Here is an 18,650-nt window from a genome sequence, read left to right on the forward strand (position 1 = left end):
ATCACAACACAGACTCGATAAAATACTATCTTTATGCTTCTCTCCATGTTCTTCCTTCGAACATCACCAAAGACTCCATGAATTTGAGGTCTGTAAATTTGTGGCTTGCGCAACAATAGGAGCAAGGTCCAACATGGAGATCTCGAAGATGGAGCATGTTCGAGCGGGTGATCTTGAAGATAACGAGAAATACATCATGTTCGTGATCCAATCAAGGCATGGGGCTAGTAGATGAGCTAGATCTGAATCGTTGATCGACATATATACTTCCACTACGACAAGTTAACTTGATCGACAATTTTGTGCAAATATGTTAAATGTTTTGTGTACGTAAACTATTTGTATATACTAGATTGATTTATTATTGTTAATTATTTTCCTACAAATTATGGAGTAAATGCATATCGGATCTTGACGCATACTTTTATACCCTACAAGAAATATGACATTTGTCATGATTAATTGTATGGTCAAAAGTAAAATATCATATTGAGTTATAATTAGTCACAATTTTACAATAACTATTGGTTGTTATTTTAGTAGGCAGGCCTAGCTAGAACATTAGTTATAACTAAAAATCTTATTTGATTCTAGTTAAAATCATGGCAAAATATTGATTAAATTTGACTAAAACTAAGCTTTTGAATTAATTTATCTTACTATGATTAATAGTATTAATTTATTATAATTTTTAAATTATACTCATTAATTTGTAATATTGAAAATAATCATTTTTTTGTTGGTGACATATTTACTAATATGTGTTGGTGTTTTTGTTTTTTATGGAAATATTTTCATCGAAAATTCTTAGATAATATCATATATTATATAGATGCAAAACATTTCAAAACAATAGTTTTCCCTGTACTTTATGATTCCAGGTTTTTTTAAAATTAGTTTCTAAATATTTCGCTAAGGAAGAAAACCACTAATTTTTTGATTTTATGCAGGGAAATAATCACTACAAAAAAGTTTAAGTTTCCGTTACATTATAAATGACGATTTAAAAATCGTGGTAAATTAATACTATTAATTATGGTTAAATAAAATCAAAGCAAAAATTTAATTTTGTTACCATGATTAATCAATATTCGCCATGATTTTTAGCCATAGTCAAAATATTTATCAAAGTTTTGGCTACACTTGCAGAAACAACGGTCAATGGCCGTTGCGAAGCCGTGATTAATTTGCATTTTCCACAATTTTCTTCTTTTGATTATAATAATTAACCGTAGCGAAAAATCATATTTTTTTTAGTGAATAGAATAAAAATTACAATCTCACTAATTAATTTTCTCATTACGAACTTGTTAATTATTTCATCATTCTTTTTGATTTATTGATTACTAAATACACTATATCTTCAGTAATTATATTTTCATATAATTATATAATTCTCATTTATTTTAAAAAAAATTGTATCGTCATTAACTTTGTAATACAACGTTCTACATGAATTAGGAACTAATAAAATGAACGATATATAGACATTGATCAAAGAACTCAAGTACATTAATTAGATATATTCTTTTTCAATAAGTTATTTATAGTCAAATTTTAAAATGTACTCGATGAATTTTAAGACACTTCTCGCGTCCAATGAGGTCGCGGGCCAAGTGGGTGACGGATTCCACTTAGATTAGCATTTAACAACAGGAAAGTAACTAAACCAGACTATGGTTGCAAAAAGACATACCACACTTGAAAAATTAAGTACACTTTTCTAAAATATGGACAAAGCAACCATTTTAAAAATTCTAAATCAACTTAAATCACATTACAAGAATTTTCATTAACATACATGAAAATTTTAAATTTACTACCAAATTTTGTAGGTAGACATGAAAAGTATTCAAATGCAAGCATTCTTTGTTAAAATTAGAATGGGCGAAAAATTCTCGCTAGCATTAAACTAAAAAGAAGGGCAATCAGCCCCGATAGAGTTCTCTGGAGGACAGCCCGATGATTCGAGTTCCAGAATCTCTTTTTACAGGAGTTCAAACCCTGAGTCTGTGGAGAAAAAAAAACAAACAAAAAGAGAATTTTTATCCGAAGATTTTAGAAAAGATTTGATTTAATTTCTCTTTTGCGGAGAATGCAATTCACAAGTGATTATTGACTTGTGTAATGTTTGATTTGCCTCCACTTATTAATATAAATACTTATGTACTATTATTTTTCTCATTTAGGATTAATAATAAATTTTTAGATATATAAGGGTAAGTTTTGTTCGAAAAGAATCATTATCGGATTAAAAACAAAGAGGTAGGTAGTAAATTTCTTGTTTAAAAAATTGGCTAGTCCTTTTCTTTTTATCGCTTTATAATTAACCCCATTAATATATATATATATATATATTATGTGAAAATTAATTATTATATGTCATACATAAAATTAGGAGTAAAATGAATAAATGACCTAACTAAATGACGAAGGGGGGTTGGTGGGGGGACATGCAATAGGGGGTGGGGTGTGTGGCTATGAAGATGGAGAAGAACAGGTCATTGTCTGCCTCATCAAAACATCCACACCCATTAATAATTAAAATAATATTATATATATATATGACGTATTTAAGTTAGTTCCTTATGTGACTAGTCCTCCTTTATTTTCTTTCTTGTATGGAACAAAATTAACTAAACCCCATTGTTTTTAGTGGGATCTGACTCCCCTCTCCAAAACCATTCATTTCTATTTTCATACTCAATTAAACTTTTATGTGGATGGGAGAAATTAACCTACTTTTCTTTCAAATTTAGATTGTTTTATTACATGATTTTCCTTAGTAATAATTTAAATTTGTAGATGAGCTTATTGTTTGATGGTATTATTGATAAGAGGGTTCGGTTTGAATTGTATTGTCAACGTTCATTTATAAAGAAAGGTTTTATGTGTAGGATTTGGATGTGAGGGGGCCGGGCATGTGATATTATATGATTCTCGTCTTTAAGAGTTTAAGATTTTAGATGATGTGATTGCGTAGTACATGTATTCTCATGATGTACGTTTAGAACTGTATAGAGCAATGAAATCGAGATGTGATTGCGTAGTGCATGTATTCTCATGATGTACATTTAAAACTGTGCAGAGCAATGAAATCGATAGTTTATATATATATATATATATATATATATCGGATGCACTGTTTAAAAAAATACATATTTACTTTATTGTGTTTGTGTATATATATCTATGTGGGTTAAATGCAACAGACGTCTCTGTGGAATAACCCCATGAAGGAAAAGAAAGGGCAGTGCATGCAACCCCCTATCTACATTTGTATTACGATTGGTTGAAAATTACGGATTTCGAACCCTGATAACAAATTCGTTAGATTTGTCTGAAAAATTATAAATTTAAAGAATTTTAAATTCTTTTTATACGGAATCACTTGAAATCATCATTTTCTTAAATCCTTCGATCAAATTCATATTCTTCCATCCAGATTATATATACAACCTTAAATGAAACGCAAAAAGGTAATTGCAATTCCCCGCCATGTTATAAACAAAGAGCTTCTTTTCTAAAAGTTTAGTGTCGTATTACTATTTTCTCTGGGGAGACAATTTCATGCGTATTCGTGTTAATTTTACAGGAGGGCAGAATGCAAAATCAATTCATATATACATCGAGTGTGTAAAAATTAATTCATACAAATATAATTAGACGATCATATGGCGTATAGAAATCCAATAGGAATTAAAAATAAAAAGCAATTTAATTAAATATTAGTTGATTTTATGTGATGGGAAAGAAAAAAGGGGTTAATTAATTAATGATCCCACCAATGATGTGAACAAAATTTGTTGTTTTTGAATTAAGGTATGGAAGCAAGAAAGAGATGGTGGTGAGATGGCTTTAATTGTTACTTTATTTTATATGCCAAAAGATATGAATGTGAAGAAAAGAGAAAGAAATGTCAATTAGGTGAAGGCAAGTGGTAATGTTTTAGCATAAAATAGAGACATTTTATTGGTATTTGCATCCTTTTTTGGGAAATCATTTGTTTTATGATGATGATAACAAACACCCAAACTTCAATAAATATATAGGTGAAGTGCTATTAGTTTGGTGTGTTTTGAGTGCTATAGGTAGGTCATATTACAATGCGAAATTGACCGTACTCTAATTTTAATATTTTTTTTAGAAAAAGTTGTTATACGCTCTCCGTATCCGATATTTATGAATGTATGCGGATTTTTTTTTTTATCAAAAATGTAGAAGTTTTGGATATGTTTTGTGTTGCATGTTGTTATCATAATTACGGAGCTAGTGGTGTAATATTATTATTCGGAATGATAGATTATTTTGAATAAGAAAAAACAATCGAATTTTAGCTTCATACATCTTAAAAAAGTATAAAAATGATAAATTTAGGAGAAAATGAATACTTTTTTTAATCTTAATGCATTCGACCAAGAAAATAACTCAGCAGTTATAAAAAATTTTGATTATAAATTTGCTTTGAACAAATCAGTAAGTAATATATTTTTTTATGTTTATAAATATTAGTTATTTAATATATATATTTTAAGTTGTTCGTTGCTAAATTCGTTACTGACTAAGTTTTTTCGTTACTAAATTTATTAGCAAGTAAATTTCTTGTTTTAAATAATGTAGATCAGTAACAACAATTTTACTTATTAATTAACTCGACACTGATTTTTTCATAATTATTAACTCCGTACTTTATAAATTTTATCATCTTTTATGTTACCCTAAAAAAGTAATGTAAAAGTACTTTACTCCCTCTTACATTCATAATCAAAGCATCCATTTCACACTTTCATGGCATTTTTTTGAAAATTTTTATCAAAAGTTTTCGGACAGCCACAAACTGTCCTATTTCTGGCTCAAAAACAAAATAAAAATATTCATATAAAGTTGATTTTTTTAAAAATTGAGTTTGTACTTATCAATAAACTGAACATTCACCGATTTATATATTGATTAAAAGTATGAATTTGTGGGTATGTACATGGGTATTTTATGTACAGGCTTTAATATAATTTTAGTTCTGTAATTTTGGTATTTTAATATTTTTATTTTTTATCATTTTAGCGATGAAAAACAGTTCTATAACTTTTTTGACATTTCGGGATTTTGGTCTTTCTGGTGCCAAATTTTGCAAAAACTGCCAGAATAAACATTACAAGAAAATTATTCAATGGCAACGAAAAAAATTAGAATCGAGATAATTAGCAAGTAAAGTTCTCGTTGCTAATCTATATTATCTAATACAAGAAATTTACTTGCTAATGAATTTAGCAAGAGAATTTAATTTGCTACGAATTTAGCAACAAATTGTTTAAAGGAGATATTAAGTAATATAGATTAACAATGAACGTTTTGTTTGCTAATTTGCTCGACGCTGATTTGAGCATCAAATTTTTCGTAGCTATTGATCCTTGTAGTGAATCATGACCCCTCACGATTTTAACATTATTAATCTTTTATCTGTCTAGAAGTTGCAAAAGAATTCTGTAACTTTTTGACATTTCACAATTTTGATCCTTCTGTGACAAATTTGATAAAAGTTGTCGGAATAAATCACGTGCCATGTCTTTTTTCTTTTTTTTTTTTTAATTTTTCGTCCATATTGAAAAAAATGAACTAATCAGAACAAAAGCCCTCCACTTAAATAAACCACGTGAGGCATAAAAAATAAACACCATCATAAATTGCAAATAAAAAATAGTAACTCTTATGAAGTTGGAATTGCTTTTGAAAAATTTAAAATGAGTGAGATCCGAATAATTGAATTTCACCGTATATTTTATTTTTGCAGTAGTATTATTTTTTTCATCACTGTATCATAAAGGTAAAATAATAAATAATGCGATTTGGAAATCAAATCGTACAGAAAAGATATACTACTTAATAAAGAAAATTGTAGCAATCTGATTAATGTGAAAAAGTATCACAAAAGTAAATTAAAGAATGTGAAATACAAATCTCTAACAAATCAACGAACACTATCTAATAAAAAAAAACGAAAAAAAAAAAAAAAAGATATCGTATCAAAGAATATGTTGAAGTGAGAAGATGAAAATTTTATACATAGTTTTAAAACAAATAATCCAATTTAAAATCTATATACAGTAATCGGTATTGAATATACCAAAAATAATATTATAGGACCTTATGATACTTAATAAAATTATTCTGATACTAAAGATTTATGCAAGATAGATAATTTTTCCGTAAAAGCAACTAACAATCAACGATATAACATCAATAAATTTGAAAATAAATTAGAAAAATAAGAGATGTTTATGAAAAAATAGCAAAAGAGAGAATTAATATCATACAAGTAATACTACAAATATATGAGTAGACTTAATAAAATATCGAATAAACATTAAATAACGTCATTTAACACTAAGACCTTAAATTTATTGCATAATATTTCAGTCATAAACTAAATTTTAATTTTATTGTTATATTTTCATATAAAAGTGAACATAAGGATAACATAGTAATCATACAACAAGTATACATAGAAAATGAGCCAAGTGTATTGAAAATCAAAAAATAAATAAAGCAGATAACTAAGTAAAAGAAAGAGAAATACATTCTTTTAAGGACAAAAGTTAGAAAAAAAAAAAAAAAAGATAACCAAACATTAAAATAAAAGTACAGCGCACCAGGTAAAAACACGATTTTCGAGGGTATTTTCAAGTAAAAGTGGTCACTATCAATTGACTTCTTAATATTATATAATTAATTATTTATCCACATTGTTACTTTTACTCTACACCTACTATTTTTAATATAACACCAAAGGCGTACAATAACAACAAATACAACATGAAAAATTGAGTTGTAATATTTACTGAAAACTAGATAATATTAATTACATTCATACAAATAAAATTAAATAATCAAACTAAAAACATGAAATAAAAAATTGCAATAAAAATGCAAAAAATAACATCTATATACAATAATATTCGAAGTGAGAACTTAAAGAACAATGTAAGTAATAATGTAACAAGTATAAATTTTAAATATATTTAATTAATAACTTTACAGTAAAATATGCATGATCGGCATAATTGTAAAACCTCATAAATGAAAGTACTATACTATATATATGTTCAATCAGATCAATTTTTTTTATTAACAAGCTAACAAATAATTTGTATAAAAACATTCAACGTAAATAAATTTAAAACTAAAAGACATTTAATTAGACTAAATAGTCATAGAAATATATATAAAGTGATGATGTTACAAAATAAAATAGTAATAGACATAAATATAAAAAAAATAAACTACAAACAAAAATGACTTGTCTTATTAATTAATAATTTCTTAATACAAAATAAAAATAAGTGATTCTAACTAATTAAGTTTTGTTAAAATTTGACGATTCTTTGTACATCACTAATCAGTAGCGCAATTATCTTCAACATACATGTTTCTACACGTGCATTGCATGTGAAATTTTCTAGTTCCTATATATTTAGTTGAAGTTTTCATTTCCTGATAAATTGCAATGGACATTTTGTCCTAATGACTCTTTTTCAAATGATTTTTGTGTCATTTTACTAATAAGATAATGTTTACAAGTAGGTGAATCAATTTTTAAAAGTCCGTAATCCTACTGTCGTTGGTGGATTCATCCTATCTTGTCTAGTGTGACCTAATCTAGAATAAAAAGTATCAATATCGACATTTATAATACTAAATACAAAATTATTTAATTTAATATAATAATTAAAAAAGAAAAATGTAACACAATAATGAACAGAATAGTTAAATATTTATTTATGAAATCCAATATGATAAATCTATTCTTAAAACGTCCACAACTATAAACACGATGCTAGAAAAACAACTATGGAATTCAAATTTGTTCTAATTTGTAATGCAAAGAGGACGTTTCCATTATTATTATTTGCATAAACGATTATGAACGATAAGAGTTTGACCACCATTCAACTCCCGTGCAAGTGTTAATCCCTTCAATCTTCGCGTCATTGCTTACACACATATAGTTGTGCAATAAAAACTTGATGAAGATAAAAGACGAGAGCATGGCCAACCGACTTCAATTCTCTTATGATGTTTGACATAGTCCTTAGACGTTGCTTGATGTTGTGATCTGCTTGTTATTCTGTAAGTATCAAAATTGATAGTCGGTTGTATCGATCGAGTTACAGTTGAACTACTGTACTTCTAATGAGGTACACACAGATATTCATGAGCAGTAGAGCATTGCTCAAACTCTTGATATATAGTTGATGCCCTCCAAAACATCTCATTCATGCAGCACATATCAGATCTTTATAGCACCAATTATCATACTTCTTGCCATCAACTTATCACTTTGTTAAGATAAGCAATGATGGATGTTGATGCCATAGTCTTTATGTTTAGAGGTAATTGTTTTTGTTAGTGCTCATTTCATATATATATATATATATATATATATATATACATGTAACTTTGTACCTAAAATTGGCATCTATCATAAACAAAGATAAAGCATCGACTCCAAAGTTCACACGGCTCCCAATCATAATTCGTTGTTAGGAAAATCGCGCTTCCAGCCTCATACGATTTTTCTCACATCGCATCCCATAAGTTGAAAATTTTTCTCAATTTTAATCCTCATGTGCATCCAATAATTGACGGAGCTGTTAGTAGTCTCACGTGCATTTTTCATTAATTATTGGATGAAAATTGCGTGAGGATTGAGAAAATGGATTGTTTACTAAAAATCAAAATACGTACTCTAAAATAAATATATTACATAGCATAAAAAGCAATTATCTACAATATTAAGGCATATACTGACGAGATATATATTAGTCATTTCAATTAAAAATCTATCTTTTAGAGTGAACTTTAATATAAGAGAACCAAAGTTTATTCTGAAAAACAACGATGCTTCATCTTCAACTCCATCTCTCTTGCCTCCCACATATTAATTATTCTTAACCTCAACCATTCAAGTCACATTTTGTTCCATGGAGTCTTCTGATGTTCTTAATTTATAATAATATTTAGAGAATTTTGAGTTTCTATATTTTTAATTTATGACTCGTAAAGTGTCAAAAGTTCATTTCCCACTATCTTGAATCTTGTGGCGAAGTGTGTGCCGAATCCATTTTGTAATGTTTTACACTCACAAATTTCACCAAACACTCCAGGAGCTCTTTTATTTGGACTTGATGATGTCGTCCATGTGAGTTTACACCCATATAAGCTATCAGTTGTTAGCTCACACATGATATCATCATTATATGCTAATTCAATGATTCACAACTTATATAAGTACAAATTCACATGGACAGTGCCGATTTACCGTTTTGGTCTCAAGCTATTCCTCAAAAAATGCTAAAGAGTATTTTGATTTTTAATATATCTAAAAAAATAGGAATATCACTAGATTGAGAATGTAGTGAATCTTGATTTTTCACTATGTACACTTTTGTTAGCATTAATTACTGTCATTATTAGATAGACTCAATTGCACTATTTTTACTTTGGGAAACTATCTTTCATACATAATTAAAAATGAGCAGAACATTCAAAGAAAGTTATAAATTTTCATCCTGTCAACACCTATTGGGAAATATTCCTGGATAATAATTTTGTCTAATTTTAAACCATGAAAAAACAAACAAAAAGAAGAATATCTTTTAATGAAAAAAATAAATTGCAAATTACAAAAAGAAAAAATTCTACTTTTGATCCTATAATTTATAAACTTAATACATTTGATCTCATATGATAAAAAATAATATAATAAAGCATTATAGCATTTTTGGCCCCAAATGCTATAACGTTTTAGCTTATGGGACCAAATGTACTGAGCCCGTAAATTGTAGGACTAAAAAATAACACCTTCTATCACATGGAACTAAAAGTACAATTTCTCCTTACAAAAATGATAAGAAAATGAATTTAAGACGTTCCTGAGGAGGGAAAAAAAAAATCATGTTACCAAAAGTAGAGGATTCAGTTCCACATTCCAAATGCTAAATGCTTCTCCTTATTACCCTTCAGGAGCGATAACTGTAATTCACCGATATATAAATATATATATATATATATATACATAATCTATGTTTAAACAAGTCATTATCGTCAAGACAATATATATTGAACACCTATGTGAAAAGGAATTGATGTAGTAGAATGGAATATGTCCAAGAAAATTGGAACTTCTTGTTGAACAAATTCTAACATTATTTGGTCTCTAGTTCAACATTCTCAAAGAGGATTTTAAAAGCTATTCCAATAGACATGAAATTATTTGCAATACACATCAAGCATATACTTTACTGATAAGTGTTGAAATGTAGCAGTGGTGCAAAATTAAAGCATATTATCCACTAATGTGTTACAATACTATTAGGCCATTTTTACTTCAAATACGTTTGATAATTGAAAGATACGATTAGAGTTACGCGATAGATTATTTAGCAAAATTTAACCTTGTTTATTTCAAAGTAATGAAAGTATGATTCAAAGAATTAGGCCAAGCCCACCTCTTGAGGTCATATTTACAGTTATAAAAATAGTATAAACGGGATTGAACCTATGTTGTAATAACGGGTTTCAACTTAATGAAGCAAATATTGAACTAACTTAAATTACAAGCTAGTGAATATGGCCTTAATGTTAATAGAATCCAACAACATTGCTTGCTATATACCTAGGAATGAGGCAGATGAAAATTCCATGTGTGAGTTGGACAGGACATTTGTGTTCATATTCAAGAACTAGGTGTGAACTGTCTACTGCGCCTTGGAAGATGTAGTTTTTTTTGGTAATATTTGAACGAAAGAATTTGAATTTGAGAGAAGATTTAAAGAAATGGTTTACAGTCATTCATTAGAAAAGAATTTGAAATTCATCAATATTTTATAAAATATAGTTCAAAATGAGAACTGAAGTATTTGAAATAGTGTATGATGTAAAATTATTCAAACAAATTCAAAAAAATTGTTATTAGGGATTCGAAGGTCCTCCATCATCAAATTCGTCAGTCCAACACAAAGTTTGATAAAAATAAGGGTAAACTGCATCAACACCCCTGATATATGACTTCTCTCTATGCCAACCAGTTAACTTAACAACACTCTCTTGACCCTCGTTGTTTGGTGCGTGGTTCACTTACTTGATTTATTAATTCGGTTAAAAGAAAGTAGGTGTAATTACACAAATACCATTGTTAATTGTAAAATTACTAGCACATCCTTGAAGGGGTGTAAATGTAATTTATTTGTTTCAAGAACTGTACTTGTATAATTCTGAAGTTAAATAGGGGTATACTTATAATTATAACTTCAACTTTACAAAATGTACTTATTTTATAAAGAATCGAAAATGTTCGTGTAATTAAATTTAACTAAAAAGTACAAATATAATTTATCCTCAAAATAATGTGAGTTTCATTTCATAACAGTCTATAAGCACTATCACAAGAATATATATATATATATATATATATGTGTGTGTATAAGTGCATTCTATCAACTTATTATTATAATAGGAAAAAAATACAATTTTGGTCTTGCTTTTTAGGGGAGCGGCAATTTAAGTATAGGTCGAACTCAAAATAATGAATCAGGAAAATAATTTTTAAAAAATGGCAATTAAATGACAAAATGCCCTAATTTTGTCGGAATCGTGCACATGATGCACACCTGACCACATAAATTTGGGGATTTCTTCAAAATGCGACGAATTAGTTTATACGAAAGTATTTCCTTAGCCGATGCTTACGTGTTTTAAATTTTGCCACGTAAGCACCGACCGAAAAAATACTTCCATGTAAGCTAATTCGTGGGGTTTGGACAAATTCCCAAATTTACGTGGTCACGTGCGCATCATATGTGCGATTCCGACAAAATTTTGTCCGTAAATTGCCATTTTTTGAAAATTACTGTTCTAATTCGCTATTTTGAATTAGACTTGGACTAAAATTATCACCACCCTTAAAAAATTGGACCAAAATTACATTTTTCCCCTATACGAACTCTTGCAGTTATATATATAGAGTATGATATATAATATATGTGTAATGTGATGAATATACTTAGAGCAATGCAATCTGCAATGATCCATTCTCCTCTCACAGCAGTACTGTTCCTTAGTGGAAAAACAGAGGAAAAAAGGAAGAGTAATGGGGTGGTGCCTCAAAATCAGAACCCCAAATTGGAGGCATAAATACTGCAAACATAGAAACAAAGAAATTAGGTCATGGTTGAGTCTGAGTATGACTTGTGGACTTCTCCACTCACCATCATCATCATCATCATCATCATCTCAATAAGGACAATAACATGCATTTTAATATTGTCCATCTGGATCATCTCATTCCCATAATTCATCCTCAAATCTTAGCCCTCCATTTCACCCTCTCATCCTCTATATATACCCTCCCAGGGTTCCCATTATTCGCAGCTTCTTTCTACATACATACATACATACATACATACATATATATATATATACACACATATAAGTAAGTGAAGTTACATATCCCTCTCATCTGTTTGCATCAACTACTCAAACAGCTAAACAAAGACAAGTTCGTTCTTTCATCGTAAATGGGATCCTTAGAAGTGTCGAAAGAGGTCAGTAGTCCTCAACGTCGATTTCAGTTTCTCCATTGTTCTTTTGCTTGGCGCATGTGTATACAATCACCGTTTCTGCATGAGTCCATGCTCTATTGTTCTTTCTGCATCTCATGCAACCGAAACAATGAGGCATGCATAATTAACATACACGAAGTTGATTTTGCACCCCATTCTAATACATGTATATATCTATCTACTTATCGTCACTGTCTTTAGGCTCATAAGTCGAAGGGATTAGATCAAGACGACGTCTACACCGGCGATGGAACTGTCGATTTTCATGGCCGCCCCGCGATCCGAGACCAGACTGGAAAAGGGGTTGCTGGAATTATCATACTTGGTACGTAACTCCCTTCTCTTCACACGTACACACACACACAAACACGCACATGTAACTGATGTCTGGAAAGGGTTGCATTCTTGAACCTATCTAGACAACATTAAATACTTATAATTAGTATTAGGTTGGTCATCTTTTGGTTTTCGCTACCAAAAAGAATTGCTTTTTACAAGGTGGGAAGCATAAAAAGTTGGTTTCATTTCGGTGTGAGTATTAAATGTTCACATATTTCACATCTTTGAAAACGAAAATTTGAGCTATAGATTCTAAGAGGACGATAATAAAAGACATGCATAACGATCACATATATTATTTAAAAATAATAATAATTCTTTATTGCAACTCAATAATTTTTAGTCGAATTGGTATTATAAAATGAGTTGCATTCATTTCATTCACGTCACCACGGTTGCCGTGTGGTGGAGTAAAATTTTATGATGTGTACGTGACGAAAGGAGTAAGACCAGCCATAGACGTCCTCGTCATCGTCGTCGTCCCAAAGCATAGGGCAATTTTGACCATCACTAGTTGGCGTTTTATGTACATAGTAGATGGCCTTAAATTTCACCCTTTCCCTCTCATCTCTTTCTTTGATGTGCCACTCTTTCATATTTTTTTGGCTCTTTTTCGTCACCGCTACAAGTGGAAAACTACGAACCCAGAGAGAAAGACATAGATACGTGTGTATTTTTTTAAAAAAATTTAATAAGTTCTGTTTTTCGTTTTATATTAGCACAAAACAGATAAAATACTTCTGTATATTTTCTGAAGACATAGACAAGCATTCAAATATTTGGTTGTTTTTCGAGTAACGGTTTCTTTTTATTAAAAAAAAAAAAAAAAAGGATATATTGATCAAGAGTTGGAGGTTGGAAAATGATTGTCAAGTAGATCCAATATTACCATCTATTCTTGAAGTAGAGCACTATATGAGGAGAATGATGAGGACGTTTGGCATTATTTGTGAATCACATGATTTGCTTACTACTCTCAATATAAACTAATACTTGAAAAGATTTTGTATGCTAGTTGAGTACTTTAACCCCATTCATAGAGTTGCCTGTTATATCATCTGAAAAAGTTAAGTACTTCTATACTACTATTACTATTAAAAATACAAATTAAGAGAGAGATTAGTATATTTCTTGAAAATAAAATTCTGTTAAATTCTATTTTAAGACTAAATTTCTGAAAAGGGGTTTTTTTATCTTGCTTTTTTTTTTTTTTTTTTCCGAATCTCAGCTATAATTTAATTTGGATTTTGGCGAAACAAGAATAGGATTTGAATGCATTTCATCCAAGTTGGTTATACCATACCTCCCTTAGTGTAAATCATCCATCTGAATGGTGATTTAGGCAGCCTGCATTTCAATCATCTCACATTAGGTTCTCCATATTCATACTCTTTTCTCCTAACATGTCCATTCCTAGCAATAGCAAAAGTACCAATAACAACCATCTGCCAACAACATGACACAACTTTAAAGCAATGCCTAAACTACATTCCCAGCAGGCAAAGTACTTGTGATCAGATCAGGTTAGGGCAGTTCCCAATTCGCGGTAACTAGCTAGTTTAATGACTGGAGAAATGGTTTATACAAGAAATTGCCGAAACAAGGAAAGGAATGGGACCTTTCAAAGAAGACGCAGAAAGCATAACAACAGTTTATATTCTAGGTATATTAGCTGGATGTAACGTAAAGGTACCTCTGCTGAGATTGCCCTATTCGTTGCACATGAATACTAAATGATGAACGGTAACCCCATTTCGTTTTCGTTTATTTAAGTTTCAATGGCGATACGTGCTTGTTTAGCATGTGTATTGCATATTTGATGAGCATTTGAACCTCTGTTTCACCAATAAATAACAGCCCTGTTCTCAGTCTAGAGGCAATCTGACCTTCCAGATTACTAGGAGTATAATAACCAATTCATCATAATCAAAATGAAAAAAACATTGTTTACCTACCGACTAGTAAGATAGCTCATATGTTTAAATAATTTAAGGCTCCAACTCCCTGTACTAAAAGAGTATGCTTATTCAATAATGCAGTAAATCAAGGTCTGGCAACTCTAGCATTTTTCGGTGTTGGAGTGAACTTGGTGCTGTTTCTTACTAGGGTCCTGCAACAAAACAATGCCTACGCTGCCAACAGTGTTAGCAAATGGACAGGAACAGTCTATATATTCTCGCTTGTTGGTGCTTTCCTTAGTGACTCTTATTGGGGAAGATATAAAACTTGTGCAATCTTTCAGGCCATCTTTGTCATTGTAAGTATCCGTTCAGCTCGTTCTTCTTGTATATATGAACATGGAGTGCAAGGGTACGGGATATTGTTCCTGCTGCAGACTAATTGCTTCTCTTATAATTTGTTGCAGGGTCTGGTATTGCTATCACTGACAACACAGATCTTCTTGCTTAAACCAAGAGGTTGTGGGGATGAAATAACCCCATGTGAATCCCATTCAAGCTGGGTGATAGGTCTCTTCTACATTTCCATATACATGGTTGCATTAGGAAATGGAGGCTACCAACCTAACATTGCCACATTTGGGGCTGATCAGTTCGATGAAGAGGATCCAAAAGAGGGCTATTCCAAAGTTGCCTTCTTCAGCTACTTCTACCTGGCATTGAACCTTGGTTCACTCTTCTCCAATACCATATTAGGGTATTTTGAGGATGAAGGGATGTGGGCTCTTGGATTCTGGGCATCCACCGCCTCTGCTTTTGCAGCGCTTGTCCTCTTTCTTGGAGGTACCAAAAGATACAGGCACTTCAAGCCCAGTGGCAATCCGCTTTCCCGGGTTTGCCAGGTAATAGTAGCAGCATCAAAGAAGTGTAGGCTAAAGATTCCACCAGGTGAAGAGATTTTATACGAAGCTGAAGGGACTGAAAAATCAACTGTTGCTGCTAGGAAGATGCTCCATACTCACGGGTTCAAGTAAGTATACCTTCAGATTCTGGGCTATAATCCACCTGACCAAATATCATCAAACTCGTATATCTATTTCTTAGACCATAACAACTTCAACCAAGTTACACAAATTTGTAACAATCCAATTGACAAAACTGATTGAGACTGAATGGTCCATTGCAGATTTTTGGACAGAGCAGCATTTGTCACTTCAAGAGAACTCGACCAACTGAAGCAGAATGAGTACAACCCCTGGCGACTCTGTCCGATCTCTCAAGTTGAAGAGGTCAAATGCATACTGAGATTGCTGCCAATCTGGCTCTGCACCATAATCTATTCAGTAGTCTTCACTCAGATGGCCTCACTTTTCGTGGAACAAGGGGATGCAATGAATACCAAGATTTCAAACTTCCGTATCCCTGCAGCAAGCATGTCTAGCTTTGACATTGTCAGTGTAGCCATTGTCATATTCCTATACCGAAGAGTACTCGACCCCCTTGTGCATAGGATCAGAAAGAAAGGACTCACTGAGCTTCAGAGAATGGGAATCGGTCTCGTTATAGCAATTATGGCCATGCTCTCAGCTGGAATTGTGGAGTGCTATAGGCTAAAATATGCTCAGAAAGATTGCAAGCACTGTCAAGGCTCAAGCTCATTGAGCATATTTTGGCAAGTCCCCCAATATGCTCTCATTGGTGCATCCGAAGTCTTCATGTATGTAGGTCAGCTAGAATTTTTCAATGCACAAGCACCTGATGGACTCAAGAGCTTCGGAAGTGCACTTTGTATGACATCAATATCTTTAGGAAACTATGTTAGTAGCTTGCTGGTGTCTATTGTAATGAAAATATCTACAATAGATAACATGCCCGGATGGATCCCAAGAAACCTTAACAAGGGTCATCTAGACAGGTTCTATTTTCTCTTAGCGGGCTTGACAGCCATCGATTTGATTCTCTATATTGCCTGTGCCATGTGGTATAAAAGCATGAAGCTCAGAGGGAAGTGCAGTGAAAACAAAGAGGACCAGGTTTATGGAGTCTAATGGCTGTACTGTGAAGCAATCAAATCAAGAGACAAGCATTGGAACTCCCTCCAAAGCAGTCAGACAGAATATGTTCTCAGAGAGGTAATCGTATAGGACAGAGAAATGTCCTATACTAAAATACTTCTTAGATTCTACAGTTCGGGAATACCTGTCTCAATGAAATTAGTCCATGCAACATCTAGAGATGGGGCAGCTATATCTGGAAGGTTTTATTAGATCTTTCACCTGATTTTGTTGGTTCTAATGTATTAATGAGAAAGATCTATTACAAAGCAAATACTTTCGTCCAAATTCATGTATGCCTTAAAAGTACAAATTGCCTGTTTTAGTGTTCTATCTCAAATACATCTTCCTTTCACTGGCTTATGAACTTCTTGAGGATTTGAGCAATAGATTACCATACAAAATCCATTAGTCTGAACAACTTATTGGGCGCTCAAGCAATTCATTATCCCAAGGTTCCACTGAGCCAACTTGCAAGGACTCATGCAATAATCATCCTACTACTTCTGCACTATTCAAATGGGCTTTGGGTTCTTGTCTGCTATGCTAATTTACTGACCAAGAGGATACTTGCCTTTATGAAATTTTTTAGAGCTTAGAAAAAGTGCATGCTACAACTATGCAGTTAATTTGCTGGGATAACAGAAGCTCTGGGAGTTACAAAACGTGTTTTTGATAGACTAAATACAAAACACGTGTTACATGTATAGAAGAGTATAATTTACAATAAATAAAAAAATAATAAACGTAGTAAAAATTACATTTGTTACATGTGGAAGACTATAATCACAATAAATAAAAATTATAGTAAACTTGATGCTTGTTAGTTGTACTTTGGTTTATAATTTCAAGTATTACTCTTAATAAAGCTTTCTTATTCAAATAATGTCCTTCTACTACTTATTCCAATAAGCTTTGTTGATTTAATTGCAGAAAGTACAACTAATAAGATACATGACCTCAGCAAAAAAAAAAAAAAAAAAGATACATGACCTCAGCAAAATTATGCATGATTCCATAAATTTGATTTCAACTCAATCAATGAAAAAAATCAAATATAAATTATTTTATAAGTATTTAAAGAAACAAAATTATTGAGTATTTAAAGCTTAAGCAATAAGTTTACTAAATTAATTGTTGCTCAATAAAATATAACAATTAAACTCCTCATTTGCATTAGTCCTTTTCGTTTTTGTTTGACCTTTATGGCTTGAACCTTCAGTTTGTTTGTTTAGTTTCATGGTATTCTTTGGATTTTATGTTTTTGTTTTGCGGAAAATATTTAAAGTTTGCCTTTTCGGTTAATTGTGGTATCAACTTTCTTCTTCACTTTTATAAGTTTGTATAAATCAATACTAATTAAAACTTTTTAAGTAAAAGATTACGAAAATAATATTGAGATATCAAAAGAAGCCACTTCTTCAATCAATTCCATAAATTTTTAGATATGTTAAATAATTGTATGCCACTGAAAACACATCATTGTAGTTTACATTAATTTCATAACTAAAAATGAAATAATATGATTCGCTAAATTTGATATAGTAATACAATCTTTTTTCTTTAGACTTTTCAGGGATGTTTGATGAACTGAAGATAAATCCCAAAAATTTTAGAAGGTTGAGATCTTCTGCAAGTAGTTACCTCTTAGTTCCAATTGCGATGCGGCAATACTAATTTTCATTGCTACTTCTTAAGATAAATTGCAAGGATATTGAAACGTGAAATGGGAACTCCAATAT

At 30.9% G+C, this 18,650-nt stretch overlaps 1 protein-coding gene across 1 annotated transcript; it reads left to right on the top strand.

The window, feature by feature from the left end:
* The first annotated feature begins 12,426 nt into the window (after positions 1–12,426).
* On the top strand, positions 12,427–17,196 carry NRT1.5 (nitrate transporter 1.5). The gene is made up of 5 exons (XM_011071927.3): positions 12,427–12,599; positions 12,819–12,942; positions 14,996–15,213; positions 15,322–15,884; positions 16,041–17,196. Exons 1-5 carry the CDS (start codon positions 12,573–12,575, stop codon positions 16,900–16,902), a joined length of 1,794 nt encoding a protein of 597 aa, XP_011070229.1. The 5' UTR covers positions 12,427–12,572; the 3' UTR covers positions 16,903–17,196.
* Positions 17,197–18,650: the final 1,454 nt, after the last annotated feature.

The sequence above is a fragment of the Sesamum indicum genome, linkage group LG2, assembly GCF_026168435.1.
Source record: "Sesamum indicum cultivar Baizhima isolate 11 linkage group LG2, ASM2616843v1, whole genome shotgun sequence".
In the NCBI taxonomy this organism is placed as follows: Eukaryota; Viridiplantae; Streptophyta; class Magnoliopsida; order Lamiales; family Pedaliaceae; genus Sesamum; species Sesamum indicum.

Coding starts and splice junctions, on each gene's coding strand:
- NRT1.5 (XM_011071927.3), top strand. CDS start 12,573: ATGGGATCCTTAGAAGTGTCGAAAGAG. Junction 15,214..15,321: donor TTCAGGCCATCTTTGTCATT/GTAAGTATCCGT, acceptor AATTTGTTGCAG/GGTCTGGTATTGCTATCACT. Junction 15,885..16,040: donor CTCCATACTCACGGGTTCAA/GTAAGTATACCT, acceptor GGTCCATTGCAG/ATTTTTGGACAGAGCAGCAT.